At 45.8% G+C, this 22,780-nt stretch overlaps 1 protein-coding gene across 2 annotated transcripts in view; it reads left to right on the plus strand.

Annotated features, from left to right (window-relative positions):
* Nucleotides 1-204: 204 nt before the first annotated feature.
* Nucleotides 205-22,780, plus strand: part of Anxa2 (annexin A2) — a 38,676-nt gene continuing 16,100 nt past the window's right edge. The window contains exons 1-3 of one of the 2 annotated variants that reach the window (XM_005075483.4): nucleotides 205-284; nucleotides 10,792-10,852; nucleotides 14,502-14,601. In XM_005075483.4, coding sequence (XP_005075540.1) covers nucleotides 10,805-10,852; nucleotides 14,502-14,601 — 148 coding nt within the window. In that variant the 5' untranslated portion in view covers nucleotides 205-284; nucleotides 10,792-10,804. Of the gene's footprint in view, nucleotides 285-9,381; nucleotides 9,488-10,791; nucleotides 10,853-14,501; nucleotides 14,602-22,780 lie in introns of those variants that run through there. The other variant, XM_021230350.2, reaches the window with a different exon arrangement.

The raw sequence follows: 22,780 nt of genomic DNA on the forward strand, positions 1-22,780 counted from the left end.
GGCCACTGGGTCCCGTACCCTAGGAGTAAGGGGGGTAAGGGAGGGTGGAGGCTTGATGGGCCTGGGGAGGTGGTGAGGCTGTCACGTAGGGCAGGGCCAGGCCTGGGCAGCGTTCCAGGGAGGGTGAGTCACCCAGAGCAGGGTGGGAACAGGCCGGGGAGGGGAGGGGAGGGAAGGCGTGGCGGCTTTACGCAGGGAGGATGGGGCGGGTATAAAAGCCCCACCCAGCCCAGCCGGGACGCTCGGTTTCTGGGGAGGTTTTCAGCGCTAGGCACCCGGCCCAGGTAAGTGGGGCGCGGCCCGGTCACCCGCTATGGCCTCAGGGTTTTGGTGTTGAACAGGGAGCGGGCAGGCTCCGACGACGGGGACCCTGGGAGGCAGGGAGAAGGACCCATCCCCCTGGGCGATCTGCGGGTCCTGCAGCAGAGTTGCAAAGTGTCCCGCGTGGGGTCGTGATATGTCTCTGCATGCCACGCCTAGGGGATTCAGGGCAGAGGTGGAGGGGGGCCGTTCTTCCCCTTGAGGTCCCCTGGGAAGCAGGAAGACCCTGCGTGGGGCGGGGAACCGAGGGGCGCAGCATTCCAGAGGTGCTAGGTGCCAATGGGGCACTGGGTGTGGCCGCTGGGGAGCCTGCCTGTGGCCCAGCAGTGAGGAGTCTATGGACTTTTCACCTCCGCCTTCCGAACTGAATCCTCTCGCTCTGAACCATAACTCCTGCAATTTCAGGTGCATTTCCTTGATACTGACTAACATACATTTGTGAAGTCGGAGCGGGGTACGGGGCGAGGTCCGGGGCGGGGGCACCAGAACTTCAAGTCTTGAATTCCTGGTCTCCTTCTTTAGCCACAAAACAATTTCGGCTTAGTCTTTGTCGCAAACTCTAGATTGTCTGGTAGGACAGCGACCTCAGACCCTATTCTTTCTGAGGAGTTTGTCACTCTCTAGACTGTAAAGAAAGAAGTATCCCCGGGTGTTTCTCTAGGGAAAGTTGCTTTGACTGCACTGATGCCGCCATGAGTCAGTTAACACGGTCTGTAGAAAAGGGCGTGGCTCCTGGGCCGCAGGTTCCAATGCTGGCATGGAGGGCTGTGGCTCCAGAAGTTTCTTTATCTATAAAAGTGGTTTCCGAACTTTTGTTCTTAGCGCCACCCACACTGAGTTATTGAAGGTTTCCGAAAACAAGTTCATTCAAAAATAGATAAGTAAAGCACACTGAAAACACAGCGTTGTACAAATGAAAAAGAAAAAATCTGTTACTTGAGACATAGCGGCAATCTCAAACAAAACTCAGAAGACGGAGGCAGCAAGATCCTGAGTTTGAATCCAGCCTGAGCTACAGAGTGAGACCCCGTCCACGTCTCAAAAAACAAACAAACAAAAAAAATCCAAGAGCTGATTTTCTAGTTCATTGGTAGAGTACCCCACTAGGGTACACAAAATCCAGGCTTTTATTCCCCAAACCGGAAAGATTTGTGTAGTAATTTTCCATATTCAGTCCCAGCCCTTAACAACAACCATAAACTCTTGGAATCCAAGGTCCTCAGCCTGTAACATACAGGGATATTATTAGGTGAGTCTGCATCTTGGACTGGGAAGCCATTCCCCAAGCCCTCACCCAAGAACACTATAGAAGGTGTTTGGAATCCTATGCTAGCACACCCCCAAATTAATTTGCACTGTATCTGAGTGCTGCCTCATGGCAGGGAGCAGGATACAAATTGGGACGGTGAGGGGTGGTCTGTGGGTAGGAAGAATAAATCACTGATGTGGTTTACAGCATTTTCTCCCCTTAGTTTTAAATATAGATTTGATTAAATGGTGTTAATTGAAAACTTGTGTCTTTGCCCCCTTCTCTGGTTTCTTTTGCCTGCTTCCCTGCCACCTTCTTGCTGCCTGTGTCCCTTGATGTGCCGCGTTGGCTTTGGAGCAGCCTTCCTCCTCACTCACTTCCTCCTCATTCCGGTGTGGGCTGGGCCCAGCCGAAGCCTGTGGGGCTGAGTCAGGGAACCCGAAGATGGCAGATGAGATCAGGGCAGAGTCCTGGCCTCTTCCACTGAGTCCACTGCTCGCCTTAGATCCGAGGGTTTCTTTAGAAGTGCCCATGGCCTCTGCTGTAGCTGGGGCAACCTCCTAGGTGTGCACCTTTCTGTCGTGGGTTTCTGTTTGGTGTGGTAGAGAGAGAGGTTCAGGAAGTTTTGCTAACTAGCCAGGTGGCACTTAAGGTTTTGACTGAGAGCTTGGGTTTGGACTGGAGCCTCAGTGTTTCACATCCTGTGTCTTTGAGCTATTAAAATACCCTATTGATTGGCATTACACATGCAGTTTTGGTCACTGGCTTCCTGGCTAAGTTCCGATTTAAGTAGTTTTCCTGGCAAGGCAGGCACTCTCCTAAATTGCTATTGATTTTTGAGAACACTTCTCTCTCTCTCTCTCTCTCTCTCTCTCTCTCTCTCTCTCTCTCTCTCTCTCTCTCTCTCTCTCTCTCTCTGCACCTTTGGGCCTGCATTAATCTGTGTGAGGGTTGATGGGGAACTTTGGCTCTAACTCTTGGCTTGTGCTGGGAGCAGGACCTGTTTCACCAGGGAAAAGTGGGTGTATTACAAAAGGAGTCCCAGGCACTGCGGGCTGCTTTAAGCATCCAAGTGTCTTACAAACTGTCTTTTAGGTACCTATTGTGTCCCAGTCACAGTCATGGTGCTGAGGATACAGCAGTGGACTAGACACACACGCATGCATATCCACTCACTGTGTACTTGCACATACAAACACTGTCCTTGCTTTTTAGATTTTCTGTTTCACAGACCTGGACATGGAGCTATCTAAATAAACTGGATTTAACCTGCTCAGCACAATCAACTGAGAGACTTGAGTAGAAGTTGGCTGTTGTCCTTTTCTGCACCTACAAATAACCCTCCAAGCCACACCCTTCTCTAGCTGTGGGCCTGCCACCAGGGAGGAAATTCCAGTCCTTAACAGAAATTCTTTCCACCCATTCTCCGTCTGGCGTGATTTTCCTTTTGTTACCAGAGGCGGCCCCTATCCGTGTTGTTGAGGGGACTTATGATTCTGGGTGGTTCCAGCGACATGATTTCCAGATGTTCCCATTAGTGAGCACATTGATCTCCTTAAATCATCTGAGCTCAGGTCTTCATAGGGTACCCCTCTGCAGCACCCAAGCAGTCTGAGTTCAAAATCAGATCAGGCGCTTTGACCACAAGGAGTGGCCATGACATAGAACCATTTGTATATGCCCTTTGTCTCCTGGCCACACCCAGAGGACACTCATAGCTCAGAGGAGTTCCAAGACCACGCGGTTCTTCTGCCTTCCTTGGGCTACCTCTTTGCCTTCTGGCTCTCTGCTTGTTCTCGTGGATGCTGTGATTCCCATGCTGTCCAGAGCATTCAGATAATGTGGAGATGGGGCTGGGTACCAGCTGCTTATAACAAATGGAGAGAGGCTATCCTAACATGATCTGCCAGGCTGTCTGAAGATGCTCAGAGGCTGGGAATGGGAGCTCCCAGGTCTGAATGGGTGGAACTGGGCCTGGATTTTAAACATTCAGTCTTAGGTAAAGAAAGGAAATTGAGAAAGGAGACTATGTTGGGAAATAATGAAGTAGACCTAAAACAGAAAGACCCAGTGTGTGAACCATTCCAACTTGCCATCGAACCACTACTATATTCCAGGCACTGTCAGACCAATGGTCAGGACAAAAGAATAAGTCAAAATTCCCATGGCTGGACAGTGTGGAAGGTGTCCTCCGAACACTCAACTCTGGTATTTCACAAATACACAAAGAATACCAGGAGGACTGGGTAAGGAGGGCATTTGAGAAGGAGATGCCTGTTATGATTCTCTATAGCTTGAAGCCTCACTTAGATGCCCACTGATCAAGATGGCATGCTCCAGGTAGAGGGGAAGACAGTCCTGAGCAGGCTGAGAGGAGAGTTATTGATCTTGCCTGACTTGTGTGAAGAGGGCATGTGTGAGTGTGCATTTGTGCAAAGACAGTATTGAAGGACTGACAGTGTTGCTCAGTGGGTAGAGTCCTTGCCTAACATGCACAAGTCTTGGGTTCCTTCCACAGCACCACATTAAATTGGGAGGCAAGAGGATCACAAGTTCAAGGTCATCCTTGGCTACTTAGTGAGACTGAGGCTAGCCTGTGCTAAATGAGAGACCTTGTCTAAAGACAGAGAAGGGGAGGGGGAGGGAGAGAGAGAGAGAAGAAACAACAGACTTCAACTGAGAGGTAGGTTCAGAGTATAGGGGATTGTCTTGAACTTTAACCTTTTTTCTGGCAGCTGAGCCCTTTTGAAAGCCTAATATGTGGGCCATAAGACACTGAGATTGAATTGTAGATTCTCAGGCTGCTTTCCCAACCCTGAAGGTGTCTCATGCCAAATGACATCATTCTTCCATGCTGGTCTCTGCCCACCCACTCCAAGTCATCAGGAGGGGCTCCCAAACCAAGAATTGCCAGTATCTGTAGCTAGCAAATATTGGTTCAGATCAGACAACCAGAGGGACAGGCTAGAGCAAGCGCTGCAGGGGCCTCTTGCTGAGTCTGATCAAGGCCATGGGCAGAATTCCAGGAATCCCGGGGCTTGACTTGGCCCTGTGACTCAAGCATTAATCAGAACCATAAAACGAAGGGGGAAAGTATGAGCCTTCAAGAAGGTTCTGTTAACTAAAGATGATTTAGGGGGTGGAGGGTGGGGTACAGTGGGAACTCCCCCATCATTCATGCATTTTTTGTTTAAAATCCCAACGTGGTTTGTACACTGTGGTGTCCAGGAACTACAGTAAGGTATTAAGGGCAGTAGTGGGGAAACCCAGCCCTCCACATTCCCACCCCCACCCATTTTGACTTTAGAATCCTGGTTTGGAGTCATTCCAATCCCCGATTGGTTCATTGTGGTTGCTAGGCATCTGTTTTGGGGTAACTCAACAACATGCTGTGTTTTTTTCAACTACTCTCCAAGTGGGTGTGTCTCTGAAACTGCTGGGTTGGATTCTCTACAGACCAGCCCTGTCCCAACAAGCTCTTGGGATTTTTTGGTGCAAATTAATATCTAGGCTTTCTGGAACTAGCATTTTTTTTCACTCAGTGAAATGTATTTTTGCTCTTTACAGCATTGCCTGTGAGATCCTTTCTTGAACTTTTTTTTGGCAAACGTTTGTGTTTCATTTTTTCTTTTGCAGTAGAAAGGTTAAAAACAACTTCATTTGTACATTCTGGTCATCATTGTAACTGCATTTTTGAAACAAAACAATAACAATAATAATATCTAGTTATTAGGTTTTTTTAAGACAAAACGGTAAATTATTTGTAAAACAGATTATCTGTTACATGTAAATGACTGGCCTTACAACAGCTCCACAGATTCCATTACTGCCAAGCTTTGTCTCCTGAGAGCCTTGTGCAAGCAGGCTAAGCCTCATTTATTGTTTTCAAGGCCACAGGAGACAGTCTGTTCCCTTCATTTAGGGAGGAGCTAGGGCAGTCCCTCTTTTCTCACCAGTGTGGGGCGCTACTTCAGATTGGCTGGAGTGGGGTGTGGCTTTCAGAGTCTCCCTGGACTGGGCTGGTTTATTTTCTTAAACAGAAACATCTGCCTGAGAAAGGGCCCTGTTCACATGGTAGTTAGGTCCCAGCCCTCCCTGGGAGCCAAGGCCCTGGCATAGAGTGTTCTCGTCAACAGATGGCTCACCTGATAGTTCTTTCTGGTATGCAGGTTGAGACTAGTTGGTCAGCTGGGTGAGGCCGAGGAGCTACAAAGAGATGCAAATCTGGGGGCACGAAGTGCCAAAATCTGCTCTGAAGGCACCCCAAATTTTACATTGTGGAGTCAGGAGTTAGTTCAGGGAGGATCCTCTTACATGGCAAGGCGACTAATGTTTTTTTGTTTTGTTTTGGTTTTTGGTTTTTACCAGACAGGGTTTCTCTGTATTGTTTTGGAGGCTGTCGGTCCAGCCCGGCCTCGAACTCACAGAGATCCGCCTGCCTCTGCCTCCCGAGTGCTGGGATTAAAGGCGTGCGCCACCACCGCCCAGCTAATGTTTGCTTTTTTAAAGCCAGGATCTTGTGTAGCCCAGGCTAGCCTCAAACTCAATATGTAGCCAAGGGTGACCCTTCTCCTCCCACCTCTGCCTCCTAAGAGCTGGGATTACAGGCATGTCCCTTCACACCTGGCTTTTGTCAACCCCATTTTAGATCTTGTGTTTTATTAAACAGGTAAATATGAGTTTTGAGTCTAATCGCCTTGACTCTCACACCTTCCACCATTTCTGTAGCCAAACTTTGCACCATTCATTCAGGTCCTGGATTTTGGGATCACCACATGGACATGGCTTCTTAACAAACCTGTCCCCTTGTATTCCTGAGGTACACTGGGGATGTTTCCCTCCCCAGGCCCCTACTCTCTCCACCCCTGACATGTTCCTCTGGTTCACAAAGAGGCCTCACCATTAGACCGAGCTACTCTGCTTCCTTTATCTTTGTGACCTAACCTCTCCAGTGAAGAGCGCTGGGGAGAGATCCAAAGGGCAAAGGCAGAGAACTCAGAGGTCCCGGGTTGCAGCCCTAGCCTGCTGTGGACCACGGCTAACAGTCCCAAATGTCTCCCACACAAGTGGTGTATTAGTTACTTTTCTGGCTGCTGTGACCTAACTACAAGCACCTTGAAGGACAAGGGGCTTACTTCAGCTTACAGTTTAAGTGCATACAGTCCATAATAGCAGGGAAGGCATGGCGGCAGGAGCGGGAGGAAGCAGCTGGTCACGTTGCACGTACAGTCAGGAAGCAGAGAGGTATGAATGCCAGTTCTCGGCATACTGTCTTTTTTTTTTTTAATGCAGTCTATGACAAAAGCTCCTGGCATAGTACCACTCACATTTAAGACGGGTCTTCCCATTTTAATGACCCTAAACTAGGAAATCCTTCACAGATCACCTGGAGGTTTGTTTCCATGGTAAATCTAAATCCACTCAAGTCAACAGCAAAGATTTTCCATCACAGGTGGGAATCTGCGGCGGAGGACGGATGCCTCATCCCTTGAGTGCAGTCTGGGTGTTCACGTACTCCGGAGTCTGTGTACTGACCTGTCCATTACCAGGGTCTTCAAACCTCACCGGAACTGCAAAGGCCTTTTTCTGACCCCAGGAGTCACAACACACTGTCCTATTCTCACTAGTCAAACTAAAGTTTTAGCAATCTCAGTGAGAGGCAGCACTCGATGTTTGTTCTAGCAACTAATCGGCCCTATTCAGAGGAACTGCACAGCCAGGGGAGTGGGTGAAGCGGAGAAACACAGGCCGTATGTTATTCCTAAGATAAAGTAGAGTTGCCATTAAACTTGCATGAGCTAGGAAATATTTATGGATATAGGCACTTAGATGTTGCTTGTCAGTCTCTGTGACTTTGGGGTTATTATGATATTTTTGGATTTTTTTTTGGTGCAGAAAGGTTGTAATAGAAATGTGACTTATATTAAAAACTGTTCTTAAGTGCATGTCTGGGGGCTGGGGAGATGACTAAGTGGTAAAGAGTGCTTGCTGTGCAATAAGGGCCAGACTTCAAAGCTCAGCAGAAAGGTAGCAAACCAGGTGTCCCAGCTCTGAAGTGGGTGGGAACAGGAGGATGTCTGCATTGTTGACTTTCAGTTTACTCCAGATCGTGCAAGCTTCAGGTGTCGGGAGAGAGACCCTGCTTCCAAAGGAAAAGATGGAGAGTGGTAGAGGGGGTACCAGTGTCCTCTTCTGGCTTCTTTGTTTGCACACAAATGCATGGACCATCTAGTACACCTGCATGAACACACAGGTACATTTGAACACACACACACACACACACACACGTCTGTCACCTAGTTGGTGGAAATACGTATTTTTCTTTTGTATAGGGATTTGAGCCTTGGTAGCCAAAGTGAGGCAAAGTGTACTTCCAACTTTGAGTCATATTTACTATGTGCTATTTCAGTGCTTCTCAAGTGGAGGGCACTCAATGCTGAATGAATGAAGGAATTCCCATAGAAAGGCTGGGGAGAGCTATGTGAAATGGGGGCTCTTCTGACCTTATCGGAGCAATGCCAAAGTAGTGGTGACTTGAGGAATGCACAGAGTTCGGTAAAATATAGTTAGAGCCAGGTGTGACCAGACACACCTATAATCCCAGGCAAGAAGATGATGAGTTCAAAGCCAGCCTGGGCTACATAGTGACATCCTGGCTTTTTGTTCTTTCCGTTGTGTGGTGTGTGTACATGTGTGTGCATGCATGAGGGTGCAGGTATGGATATACATACACACATATATGTTTACATGCACATGGAGTTCAGAGTTTGATATCACTGTTTTCTTGATTGTGTTCCATTTTCATTAACTGAGGCAGGCTTTCCTGAAGAAGGGGGAGCTATCCCATTTAGCTAGACTAGCCATCTTACTCAAGAGATCTCCTGTCTCTGCTTCAAGAGCATTGGAATTACAGGTGGACTGTCACACCCATCTGACTTTTAGCTGGGTGCTAGGGATCTGAACTCTGATCCTTACACCTGTGTGGACATCACCTTATTCACTGAGCATTTCTCAAGCTCCATGACACCCTGTTTTAAGTGGTGTGTGGGTGGGGGAGAGAGAGAGAGAGAGAGAGAGAGAGAGAGAGAGAGAGAGAGAGAGAGAGAGAGAGAGAGAGAGAGAGAGAGAGAGAGAGAGAGGAGTGAGGACAGGCACCAGAGAGAAAGTAAACCTCTTGGAGAAAGCTAAGTCAAGGAGCACTCTAAGTGCGAATCTTTTGTGGGGAATGGATAGAGGGAGGTGTGGCTGGGTCCTGATGCTAATCTTTGAAGGCTGTGCTCCCTTGGAGGTAGAGGAAGCACTGGCCTTGATTTCTAGCTATCTGACAAGATCAGATGGGGGATTGAGTTGGTAGCAGTAGGGAAGACCAAGTTGATGAAAGAACAGATGATTATAAATGCTGGCACAGAAAGGAAGATTTGTGGGGCACCAAAAAATCCCTCTTATTTGTCCTCTCAAGGAGTCGAGGCTGTGGGAGAAGAATTAACAGGAACAGAGAGTGTAAAGTGGTACATCAGGTTGTCTTTGATCTGCACAGTACTGGGGGTAGGGGGCTCCATGTGGGAAGCTGTCTGCAAAGCAGCACTCAGGCTGGGAAGACAGCTTGGAAGACAACTCAATAAAATCCTGCGGTGCTTGTGTGGCTCAAATCGCCTGAACAGTAGAGCTGGGGGAGGAGCCTCATTGACTATACATGGAGTTGCATCCACACCATGTTAGTGGACACAACTGTGGCACTTGGACGGTCAGCTGGCGGTTTTCATTTGTTTCGTTCTGCTTTGCATTTTAATTCCTTAGTCTGGAAGCCTGCAAGGCAGATGATACCTGCTCTGGAAACTCTCAGACCAAGTCTGGCTTAAAAGGCTTGAGGGAGGAACAGTGAGCATCTTTCAAAATACATCTTGACCACAAATAAAGGTGACTCTCTCTCCCTGACCTCCCACCTCCCACAGCCTAGAATTCACTTAGTTCAGAGTGTTCCTGTAAGTTGCCAAATGGCTGTGTCATATATTGTCTTCAAAGCAGTTTTATGAAAGCATCTAGGCAAAGAGGGCTCCTTGAAGAGAATAGAGAACTTAATTCCGGCAAGTACCAAGGGCACTGCTAGTGCAAATACTGTTGTCAACCTTTTGGGGAGGTGGCTGCATGTTGTGCTCTTCTTTAGGGTGATGACGCAGAATGACTTGTCTTGTCTCGGTAGGAGTCACTCTTGGTGGTGGGGGCTGGGTATATGGGGTTATCAACTCTGACAACTCAGTCCACACACAGGGAAAGGCCATTCATCAGTATGGCAGCTCCGACTGATGTGTTCGATGGAAGGTGATGATATAGCAACTGCTCTAAATCTTAAATACAAGGTCAGCTTCAGTGAGATGTGTTCGTATCAAAAGTTGGTCTATTTGCATTTTATAAACAGTTTAATACTCTCTTTGCATGTGTTTACCAGTGTACATACTTGTGTGCTTGGGTGCACATGTGTGTGGAGGCCAGAGGTCACCATTAGGTGTCATTTCTCCTCTGGTGTTACCCACCTTGGTTTTTGAGGCAAGAACTCTCATTGGCTTGAGCCTTGCTGATTAGGTTGAACTAGCTGACCACTGAGCCCAAGAGATCCACCCATCTCCCAGACTTTTTCACGTGGGTTATAGGGGTCAAACTAAGGCTCTTATGCTCATAAGGCATGCATGTTATGCTCAAACCCATAACCTAGCCTCAGCCCATCTCCTAGCCCCAGCATATTGTGAGTATTGCCGGAGGAAATGGTTGTGGGCTAATATTAAGTTTTCTATTGGGATCAGGCCAACATGGAATCACTACTGATCCCAGCTCATCTGCTTCTTACTATGGGAAGTCACTTGAGAGTGGCACATAAGTAATGACAGTTTTGATATGCTTATTGCTTTTGACAGAAAAGCCCATTCCCTGTTTGAATGGGTGGTGCTTGTCACAGGAAACTTTTAGGTTTTGCATTCACAGACCAGACCCTCCGGGTCCTGTTTAACCAGAGCAAGAGACAGACTAGTTTAGTAATCCATCCCCAACCTAAGGCACCTATCTCTAAGCTTTAATTTTCTCAATGATAAGATTGAGAATTGTTTGCTTGAAAAAATGCTTGCTTTAACAGCCTCTGGTGCAATTGTCCAAGCAGACGTTAGTGACAAGTTGCTGTGCTTGGGGGAAAGAAAGCTGCCTTTTAAAAGACTTTGTATTTTTTTTTTCAGCTTCTTTTTCAAAATGTCTACTGTCCATGAAATCCTGTGCAAGCTCAGCTTGGAGGGTGATGTAAGTATCTAATCTCTCACTTTGTGTGATTTTACAAATTGGACATCTGTTGAACTATGCTATGATCTCTCTGTATACACAAGGAAAATGGAGCCATAATTCAGTCATTATTAGATGTCTCCACTGGGCCCCAGTTACTCATTGCTTTAACTGTTCCTAGCAGTTTCATTTGAAATAAATGTCATGGTGCTAAAACATTTTTTGGCATCGAATGAGACTTGGACAGCCTCATGGAGAAGGAAATGGTTGGAATTGTGCTCTATCAGACTTACTCCATGAGTGGTAATTATTGCTTTGGTGACATGCAAGTTTTTAATGTCAAGCCTTAATGCTTTATTTATCATAAGCTTCAGCCATGTCAAAAAACAATTCCAGTGTGTTTTAGGCTTCTTAGAATATCTGGAATATTCTTCTATGCAATGGCCTATGGCATTATTATTATTATTATTATTATTATTAATTATTAACTCCCTGAGTCCCATTAGTGCTGCCCATGTGTGCATGAGTCTGCATCCATTGAACTATGGATAACCTGCCAGTGACCACATCCCTCCCAAAAAGCGATTCTCTCTAAAAGCAACCATCAACTATAGGACTTCCTCAGTTAGAGTGGGGTCTCAGAAGTCCCTCCTTTTCTGTTTAATCTAGCTCCCAGGAAAGCTTTTCTACAAAATAAAACAGAATGTGTCTTTTTAAAAAGAATAATTATATAATTAATCATAGGGCTTTGTTATTGTTTTATTTTGTCTGTGAGGAAGCTCAGAAGTAAAATTTGTCTTTTAAAGAGTCACTCAAAAGACAGATGACAACTTGGGTCATGTGTAGAAGCCATTCTTTGTTGTCTGTGGCACCTGCTCTCTTAACATGCAAATGACTGGGCCTGTTTGAACACAGACTGTGTGGAATATTAAAGCATTTTTATTATTTCCTCATTTAAATCTTCCCTCATCTTGGAACTTGGCTTGCTGTTAGGCCCTAGACAAGTCTTGCTGTTATATAATTTGTTTCTCTAACAGATTTTATCTAATGTCTTTGATGATTAGATTGTTCTTGGTATGAAGTTTCATGAGAAGTCAGTGGCCGGGTTGGCAGAGTACATGTCTAGCTTAGCTGGTGTGATGCCATAGGTTCCTTCCACAGTACTGCAGAAATCAGGCGTGCACATCTGTAATTGCAGCCCTTGGGACAGGGAGGCAGGAGAATTCAAAGTTCTGAGTCATCCTTGGCTATGTATCAAGTGTGAGGCTAGCTTAGACCCTTAAAACAAAGGGTTTATAAAAGAGAGATATTCAGTCAGTTTTTGAAGTTACTCTACCCTAGGAGTAGGCATGGAGAGATGGGACTAAACTACAAAACACCCTATATTGCCCATTATTGTAAGCAAAGGAAAGATCACTTTTACCTAATAACTTAATTTTCAGACAAACGGATTTTGTAGGCACCTGATTAGCCATTTCTTTATGTTTCTGGAGTTACCACAGGACCACACCCCTTTCTCCCACTCACTTAATGATGCCAACCTGACCAGTGAGCCATGTGTCTTGTGGGCACATGGCCAGCTGCCTGCCCTGTTAAGAATCAGAACAGAATTTTCCTTAGATTCCTGCCCACTTTTTTTCTGTAGCTAACAAGAACAAATGCAAAACACATTTCCAGAAAGCACTTTGCTTGAAATTTTCTTCATGTATGCTGTATCACTTCATCAATCTTCCCAGAGTATTCCCCTACCTGAGCCACTGGTGCCCAACCGACAGCCCCATAGGCCACAGGCATCCCAAGATAGGTATGGATGGGGCCTACCCAAAATTGTAAACTTACTTAAAATACTAAGGCACATGATTTTGTAACTCAATTGCCTCATTTTTGAGCATGAACTTTGTAGATAGTAATGTTATGCCACAAGGTCGAGCATGCCTGAAAGTGGTGAAATTAGGCAAGGCAAACTTTGGTCATGATTTGTGTTTCAGAACTATAAATATGAACCAGATTTACCATTTGGCCCCATTTAGCAGGCGTCTGACCCTGAACTTAAAGTTCTAGTATGGCTCTCAGTTGCTTGAGTCATCTCACTAGTAAGGATACCCAATGGTGTGGGTACTGGGCTGGCTCAGGAAACCTGTGGGTGAGCAGATCATTGATGTCACCATGGTCAACTGACTCTTCATGGAAGCTACCCTGAGGCTGGTCACCATCATGAGTCACCATCACCTATTCTATGTACCAGGGAGGCTGTGATATGGGGCATTGCGGGGTGAAGAGCCACCATGTAGGAGATGCATCAGTGGTGGATGGTCCTGAACCATCCACCAGTCAAAGTCACATCACTCATACCCATTGCTTGCCCATCATTTGTGAGCGGGCTATCCCTGCAGAAACACTTCACAAGAGGACGGAACTTAAATGCATAGAAGAGAGAATGGATAGAGAAGTAGGCCATTATCTTGGGGGTGGGCAAATATTCTAGATCATCCGCACAGGAAAGTGCTGGCTCTGACAGGCATCCAAAGAGGAAGGACTATTTAAAAGACAATAAGGAAATTGTGCCAGGCAGAGCGGTAGGCGAGGGCATCCTGGAGAAGGCAGAGAAGGGAGAGGAGCAGGAACTTGTCACAGTAAAGAGGATGTGGGCTGACTCACACCTACCTTGGTGCCACAAAGGTAGTCACTGCATATACCTGGAGGAAATCCCTTCCCTTGCACAGCCCATAGAGGCACAGGGATTAGCATTGCTCATTAGCTTGTTTGTTTATTTGTTTTTATTTTGGAGTCTGGGCTTCATGTATCCCAGGCTACCCTGAAACTTGCCATGTAGCTGATAATAACTTTGAATTTCGGATTCTCCTGCCTCCACCTCCCCAGTGCTGGGATTACCACCCCCACTCATATACTGGGGATCAAACTCAGGGCTTCAGGCACTCAGGGCAAGCGTTCTACCAACTGACCCATCCCCAGTCCTGCATTCACTGTTTAAAGAGTTGGGATCTACGCAGCACAGGCCTGTACTAACACTTGGCAGTGCACACTCATCTTTCAGACATTTCCACAGTTTTAACTTTGTTCAAATTCTTGTTAGACCAGTTTCTTTCTCTTCAGAAACGTGAACAGATGCTAGTTTTGGGTCCCTAACTTGGTACCTTGTGCTTTGAAGCTGTTACTACAAGTAAAATGCAGAGTAGAAGCATAGTATCATCTAAACTAGTGAAGTCTGTGAAGAACACTCTGTGGAAACAAGTGAAAATTTTCTTTCTTCCTTTTTTTTTTTTTTTTGGTCTCTTGTAGCCGAAGCTGGTCTCAAACCTATAATGTAGCCAAGGATGACTTTGAACTTCTGATCATCCTGTCTCTGTCTCCAAGGTGTTAGGATTATAAATTTGGGCTACCAGACCCAGTTTATATGGTGCTGAGAGATGACAGTCAGGGCTTAGTCTGTGTTAGGCAAATACTCCACCAATTGAGCTACATTCCCAGTATTAAAACAAACCTAACATAAATAAAGACAGAGGAGTGTGGTAGCCTGTAAACACCTACGTACTTATGGTGAAAGTGGTTAGAATTATGAAGAGAAACAGGAGCGTGGAATCTGGGCTCAGGGGTGTTCTTTCATTGAGAGCACTGCCATGTGTTGAGTGTGTTTGTGTTCCCATTGCAGCACTCCACACCCCCAAGTGCCTATGGCTCAGTCAAACCCTACACCAACTTTGATGCTGAGAGGGACGCTCTGAACATCGAGACGGCTGTCAAGACCAAAGGTAGGCCCTGCACCTGTCTTCTCCTTGTCAGGGTGGCCTTGAACTCATAGTGTAGCTGGGTCACAACCACCTGTGATGCCAGCTCCAGAGTATCAGATGCCATATTCAGGCACCACACTCTTTTGTACACACCTACACACACACACACACACACACACACACACACCACTAAGAGAAACTAATTGCTATCTTAAAACGTACACACACACACTCACACACACACATACACTCACACACACACACACTACATATAATCCACTTTCTTAAAACAATTCCTCTTTCACTACTAGGCATGTGATTCTTGTGATTTCTCCATATATACCTTTGCAGAAACACCCTGGAGGTTAATAGTTTACTCATTTGACAAAGATGGTGTCTTTTACAAGCTTAGCACAAAGGTGCTTTTTATCCCTGCGTGAGAAAGCTCTTAGCCCACTGGAATGTAAAGATTGCACAGATGAACTCTGGCCACAGCTAAAACGCTCACGTTAATAAAAATACTTCCAGGCCCTTCTCCAAGTCAGCAGACAATCACTATAGTTCCCAAGCAGGAAAGCCCTGAGGGCTGAGACATGGGCTCCCACAATCCTGTGTGGACCAGCGTGGCTGACATCACCACTGCCACCATGCTGTGGATGTCTTCACCAATATTATTAGGTGCTTATGATGAGTAGATAATGCATTGAGCTATTCTGGAGCGTCCCAATTCTCTGACCTTCAGATTAATTTCTGATGCCATTCCCAGTTTACATATGATACCACGGAGGCTTAGTTAACATGCTTCATGTCTGTTGGCCCTGGTTCAGGCTTGGATTTGAACATAGTCCTTCAAAGCCCATCCACAACCTGTGTCACAGCACCCAGCTGTTAGGATTAGATTCATCCCTTTGTCTTAGACCAGTCTGATCCTGTCGCCCCCAGATATGCATCACACTTGTGGTGCAGCATTAGCGAGGGCAGCTGTTTCTTCTTCCTTTGATCCCACCCAACCCCCAGCATTAGTGCTCAGTGCTGCAGTTGGGGCCACACTGCCATTTGGTTTTTTTGTGTGTGTGTGCCTTGTGGTTTTAATAAATAACAGTTTTCTTAAGTATGATGTTCTTTACAATAAAAGATTTAACAAGTATTGTCTTAAGTGTATTTTGCAGATGTTTATCTACCAATATTGACAATTTAATATGCTCGTTTTAACATTCATTCACCTTAAACTCGGCCAGTTGTGCAGGAAAATGGCAATAAAATATAGTATACTACATGCTATTATGAGAGCTACAATCTTTACTCAAAAAGGGGAAAACCCCAAAGGTACTAGTAGCTGTATGAAATTATGAATTATTGATTCTTGTGTTTTCAACATATTCTGTTTCTGTGTTTTCCAAATTTTCCATGATGGTTATGCGTTGCTTTTCTGGAGACAGGCAGGACAAGTTCATTAAGAACATGCCCCTGATATTTCAGATAAGTAACACCACTTAAGTAATGAGGAATCTGGAGTGATTAAGACACTCCTGAACACCTTCACCTCAGATGCTTTGTCAGGAGCTGGCGTTGTCTTGACATCAAAGGAAACAGGGTAAACCTTGAATGTCCATAGAAACACAAACCAAGGCTGGATGATGGTTGTCTGCTCCCTAGTAACCTTGCGCCTGACACAGACGAGGTAGGTTGGACTCTTGCAGGCTAGCAAGGGGAGGAGCAGGCGGGACATCCTGCCTGGAACCGAATAGTTACTATTGAACATGAGGACTGGGCATGGGCAGACACTTGGCATGAGAACAGTCATTAGGAGGGGCGGAGTGGGCAGAGATCTGGATCTGGCTCTACCCTGGTAACTCTTCTCCATCCCTTCCCCCATCACCTGCGAGAGCTCACCTTTGGGCATTTTGATGGCTCACTTTTAAAATGGGCCTCCTTGCTGCTTCTGTTACGGTTCTCATTTCTGGCTTCATCTATTCCAGGCAGTGTCACTTAGCAGATGGCGCCTCTGCTCTTGCTACTCCACAGGTATATGACTTCAGTATGTAACAGGTGCCGAGCATGACTCTACTTTAGTGTCCCCCTCCCTGAGCCCCCCAGTCATGGTCTTGCAGTGTAGCCCAGGCTAGCCAGGGCTATTGATCTCTTCCCTGTGGCTCCCCATTACTGGGATTACAGCTGTGTGGAGTTGGTCACCTCCTTGCCTCCTGTGCTCCCATTTCATGCCTCCATCATAGTTCTGGCCACACCGTTATTAACTTCTAGATCTGTCTTTTCTTAAGTGGTTTCATTTATTAACCTTTAAATTTTTTTATTTATTTTTATTTTCTGTACATCGGAGTTTTGCCTGTACTTATGTCTGTGTGAGGGTGTCAGAAGCCCTGGAACTGGAGTTACAAAGTCCCATGTGGGTGCTGGGAATTGAACCCAGGTCCCCTGGAAGAGCAGCCACTGCTCTTAACTGCCGAGCTATCTCTCCAGCTCTCTTAACCTTTTAAAGATGCTCAGGACCATGAGATTGTGTGAGGAGGTAACAACTCACATAATAGATGTACCGATATCAGAGCACAGAGAGCACAGATGTATTTGCAAGACAGGCAGCAACTGTTCGTTACAGAGTTTGGTGTCACCCAGAAGACTGAATGGTCCCCATGAGCTTCGATCCATTTTCACCAGCCAAATTTAGCTCACTCTCACAAGCCAGCTTTGTTTCTAGTTGGAGGATGTTGAATGTTTTCCTCTCATTACCTAAACCCAGTGCAAGGTTGTCATGTGTTTACTCTGGCCTGAGGTAGACCGTGCAATACTTTGAGTAATTTATGTCTAGTTAGACGCTGAGTTAAGCCATGCAAAAGTAGTAATATTGCTTAATTAACAAGAGGTTTCTGAGACTTTGTAGTAGTCTCTTGGTCTAGAATGGCCTTTGGTTAAATATATACTATGGAGTGTTCAACACAGCTGGGGATGGTTTACCATATGGGTTCAAATAACTAGAAAGGAAAGTCAGCTAAATTAGAAAAGGATGAATCTCAACTCCATGAAATAGATGGTAATTAGCAACAGCACAGCCCTGGAGTTAGCATTGGTGCCAATGAATCTGAGCAGCTTTGGCGTCTGCAGAGGGGAGGGCCCAGAGTTGCTCTATTATTGCCAGTTTTGATTTGAGCGGTATTTGTGTTCTCCGGAAGGGCAAGGCCCCCCTCCTCATGAGTGAGCCCAACTATAGAAGTGAATTTCTGCACTTCTTTTCTCTTATATTTTAAAACAGAGCCATCTAAGATTCCCAGCAAGGCTGTAAGACCACCCTCCTATGCCCTGAAGAGTGAGCCAGGACCAGTAATTTTGGTTTCGCTTGCACACCTGGAGGTAGATGCAAGCAGCTGAGTGACCAATTAAGAGAGTATATTCTCTGAGAGTGCCAGGAGATATACTGGCTGGGGTGTACCTCTTGCTTCTAAGATCGGGGAGGTGAAGATTGAAGAAAACCCTGCTGCTCTGGGGCACACCCTTGAGGAAGGCCTTTGGAATTCATTGGTCCTGGGGCCATCTCATTCTGCTAGCAGGGAACCTGTCCACTCTTTCTTTGTAGAGGCCTCCCTCTTGGGATTGAGAGTCACTGCAAACCAAACCTCATCTTACAGCTGTTCTCAGAGGCAGACAAGGCCCCTGTTGAGTTACAGTGGCTTTAACTCCTGAGCACAGCTTTCCTCTCTAAGGGCATTGTCTGCATAGCCGTGTAGGTACCAGGTGACTGGAAAACTCAGGGGAAGGAGTCCCCAGTGCCCCCCCTTCATTGCTGGCATCAGCCTTTGTTGGCTGCCTCTCCTCAGCCCTTTCTTCTTTGTAAGAATGCCCTTCTGTCCACTGAGGAGATCCAAATACCAGTTTCACCTAGAAACTGCAGAAGAAACCGGATTCTTATCTGGCATCTGGCATCTGCTCAATGGCTTGAGTAAAGAGTAGGCCTGCTAGTTTCTGTTGCAGTGTCCAGGTTTGCCCTTTCCTGTTCCTTGAGGTGACTGGAGTGGCGGGGCATAAAAAGGTGCTGTGTTACTTCATTTATGATTGGATTTGCTCTTTGTGTTTTCCTGCTGGTACTACATGGGATTTTAGAAGCATACTAGTTATTCTCTGAGCATTAGAAGGGTTTTGTTGATTTATTGTTTTAAAGTCAGGGTCTCTTCTATCCCAGGCTGGCCTAGAACTTGTTATCTAGTCAAGGATGACTTTAAATTTCTAACCCTCCAGTTCCTGCTTCCCAGGTGTGAGGATTACAGGTATGCACCACAGCACTGGGTTATGTGGTGTTTGGTTCCAAACTCAGGACTTCATGTATGCTAGGCGAGCTACAGCTCTAACCCTGTATTCTGGATCATTAATGCATCCCTTGCCTATAACAAAGTAGACCAGGCCTTACATCCTTTCTCAGTAGTTTAACCAGGGTGGCATCAACAGAAGTTTGGTCTCTGGGTTAAAATGCTTTCTTGGGTACTTAGCTAGTTTGTCCTTGAACTGTCCATGCCCCACAGCTACACCATGCCTCAGAGGCCTGATGCTCCTCAGCCCCTACCCTGTGAATATATTTTCTCTCCTAGCTCTCCTGGTGCTTCCATAGTTTACCTAGAAACTGTACTGTTAATCTCCTGGGAGCCATTAGCAAACATGGCTCTGTCTTCTCCCTGCCCTGTGTTTTCTTAGGCCAGTATTTGAATCCAGGCATGGCCTAGGTCTGCGTCAGAGAAGCAGAGGGAAGGGCTTGCCTCCTATCATTCACTCAGTTTTTTTATGTTCTAGCAAAATAAGTTTTACGATGGTCCCTGTTTTATGTCTGCAGACTCCAGGCAAGGGAGACAAGCGGTGTGTCCCAGGTCATGCCGGCCTGAGTCCTAGACACTTTGCAGAGTATGGCCTCTGTTGCTGCTGCTCATGCAGAGGCCTCCTGTGTCAGTTACTTTTCTCATTTCTGGGAAAAATACCCGGTGAGAGCATCTTAAGGGAAGGAGAGTTTATTTGGCTCACAATTGGAGAGTATACCATCATGGTGAGGAAGGCATGGCAGCAGGAATGGGAGGCACCCAGCTGTGTTGCATCCACAGCCATGAAGCAGAGAGAGGGACCAACGCTGGTGCTCAGCTCACTTTCTCCATTTCATACAGTTCAGGACCCAGCCCATGGGATGGTGCTGCCCACATTTAAAGTGGCTCTTCCTACCTCTGTTTACCCTATCCAGGTAATCCTTCACAGACTTGCCTGGAAGCTGGTCTCATAGGTGTTCTAGATCCTGTCAAGTGGATGCTATTAATTGTCATAGTACCCCTGGGTCCCTGGCCCAGTCCTTTCTGCGGCATACTTAAGACTCTGTGGTAAAGATGATTTTTTTCTAAGTCAAAAATACCAAGATATCCAGCAGTCCCCCACCTGCCCTCCACCCCTGGTGACCTCAACAAGGCAGTTTTCCTTTTCTTTCCAACCAGACAGCTCCCATCCCGAGGCCTCTTGAGCCCTTATCAAACAAACGAAATCCACTCTTTGTTCAGTCAGCATGTCTGCTGATGTGAGTCAGCATCCTGTTCCAAATGGTTCTTGGTTCCTTGCCATGGACAGTGGAGACACGCGTTTTCCATGGAATGCATGAGTACGGAGCAGACTTGGGATTTCTACCCACAGAGAGGAGGAGGGGTGGGGTGGAAGGATGTCAGGCATTGTGGGTTTGGATTCAGCCAACATTTGAAACTTTTTTCTTTTCTTTTTTGTTTTTTTCAGAGGCAGGTTTTCTCTGTGTAGCTGGAGTGTGATTCACAATTTTAGAAAGATCATCCCAGTGGGGCTCAGCAGTTACGAATGCTTGTTGCCCTTGCAGAGGACCCAAGTTTAGTACCTTCACAAAGACCAAACTGACTCCAGTTTAGCTAACTGGATACAGGGCTGCTGAAAGATACGAGAAACGCTCTTTTGTTGCCTGAGACCTGGGATCACAGTTTGTGTAGCTATCTCTTTCTGGGTGTTATCCTTGCCTGGGTTGTTTAGAGAGAAGTAAATATTTCCTTCCCAAAGATTGCAGTTAACCCTCTGCCTCATAGAACTAGGCAATGGTATAAAAGTACAGCATAGTGACAGATTTCCATTCCCCAGCCTTGGTCACCCGCCTTTGTCAATGAGTGTCACAGAAGAGGTTATCTGGAAGCGGTGAGAAAATGCTGCTTTCAGGGTTCCTAGAAAGTCCTAATGAGTAGAGCTCTGGTGGGGACTGAGGAGTTTTGTTGTTCACATTGATTGGTTGATGGTTTACTGTGAAAGAATACCGAGGTACACATGTGGAGGCCAGAAGACAACTTTTGGGAGTCAGTCCTCTTGGTCAATGTGGGTTGCTTCAAGGCTCAAATTCTGGTCATCAAGTTTGGCAGCAATTGCCCTTATCCCCTGAGCCATATTACTTGCTTGGGATAGAGATTTTAGTACATGTTCTGGGATTTCAGTACTGGTCAGCCAAGGGTCACATTCTGGCTTATAACCTTAAAGACTCTTTGCCTAAATCTACTGCCATCCCTAATAACATGTAAATGTAGGTTAATGTTAGGTTCTGTCAGAGGTTCAATGTAAAGCTGTAGGTCTTTGTCCAGTGTCCCCAAGTTGAGCAAATGGAGAGAGTGCAACTCACAGGAGCCGGCATTTCCACAGGTCACTGATGCAGACCTGGGCCCCAGTCTGAGCTTTGGACTGCCCATCTATAAAAGAAAAATAGGCCCACATCTCATAGTGGTTTGAAAGCCTTGATATATGACTTAGGCTAACTCCAAAACTGCAATCCTCCTGCATCAACCTCTAAAGTGCTGAGATTACAGATCTATGCCACACCATGCTCAGTGTCTTCTGAAGTGACGTCATTGGTTGATCTAGTTCAAGGACTGTGCAACATTCATCATGTATTTTACCACTGCACCTCCCTTATGGCCATTATGATGAATTTTGCAAGTATATTAATTACCTCACCCCTCAGATGATCACTGCTAAACTTTGGTAAACACCCTTCTAGATCCCGTCTTATACACAGACACATATTCCTTTTTATTTTTTATTTTTTTGGTTTTGCTTTTTGTTTTTTGAGACATGGTTTCTCCATGTAGCCCACACAACTTTAATCTCAGCAGGTGGGAAGCAGAGGTAGGTAGATCTCTGTGAATTTGAGGCTAACTGAATCTAAATAGTGAAAGCCTGTCTCAAAAAGAAAACAAAATGAAGAACTAAATAAAAGTCAGATTATACTGGGCCCACTGGTTTACAATCCGTGCTTTTGATTTTATGTTGAGTGTTTTCCCCCAATCAAACAATACTTCCACACTGTAATTTTAAATGACCACACAGTATTCCCAAAAGTGTACAAAAGGGTATTTAACCAACCCTTATTGGAAATACAGAGGTGACATCAGCATCCCAGAGCTGATCCAGGGTCTAGTAGTAGAGTTTCTGTGTTTGCAGACTACTCTAAAATCTAAACTGGTCAGAGACATTTGTTAATATGTTAGTATGTTTATAGGTGTGACCTCACTTTAAAATGAGTATATAAAATTTTAAGTCATCTTTATTTTTTAATTTTATTATTATTTTTAAATATGCATTAGTGTTTTGCCATGGGAAGTTTTGTGTCCCCTGAAACTAGAGTTATATTACTGTTGTGAGCTGCCTATGGGTGCTGGAAGTTGAACCTGGTTCCTTGGGTAAAACAGTCAGAGCTCTTAACCGTGAGCCATCTCTCCAGCCCGCATCTTTATTTTTATACCCAGAAACTGTAAGTTTCCAAAGCCCATGAAGCACTAGGATGTGTCCCTTGTCCATCTGTTCTTTGTTTTGCCCCCAGGCATCATAGTTCTGGGCTTCTGAATGCTCTGGGATGCCTCTGACTTCCTGTAAGACAAGACATGTGCAGTCTGGGAGTAGTCTTGTGAGCTTGGAGACTCCAGAAGTACTTAAACTAAGCTCATAGTCATGCAGGAGAGAGCCTTCTCTCTGCCTGAATCCTCAAAACCAAGCTTTCCTGACTTAAATGACATGTGAGGAATATTTCTGATATAAAATTGGAAACTTTCAGATACCACTAGGCATTGCTTATCTTTGTAAATACACATGTTCCAATTAAAATAGGTACTGAAACATTTGGGTGGCACTTCAAAACTCCCAATTTAGATTTAATTTAGATTAAAACACT

The sequence above is a fragment of the Mesocricetus auratus genome, unplaced genomic scaffold (assembly GCF_017639785.1).
Source record: "Mesocricetus auratus isolate SY011 unplaced genomic scaffold, BCM_Maur_2.0 Super-Scaffold_100691, whole genome shotgun sequence".
Taxonomy (NCBI): Eukaryota; Metazoa; Chordata; class Mammalia; order Rodentia; family Cricetidae; genus Mesocricetus; species Mesocricetus auratus.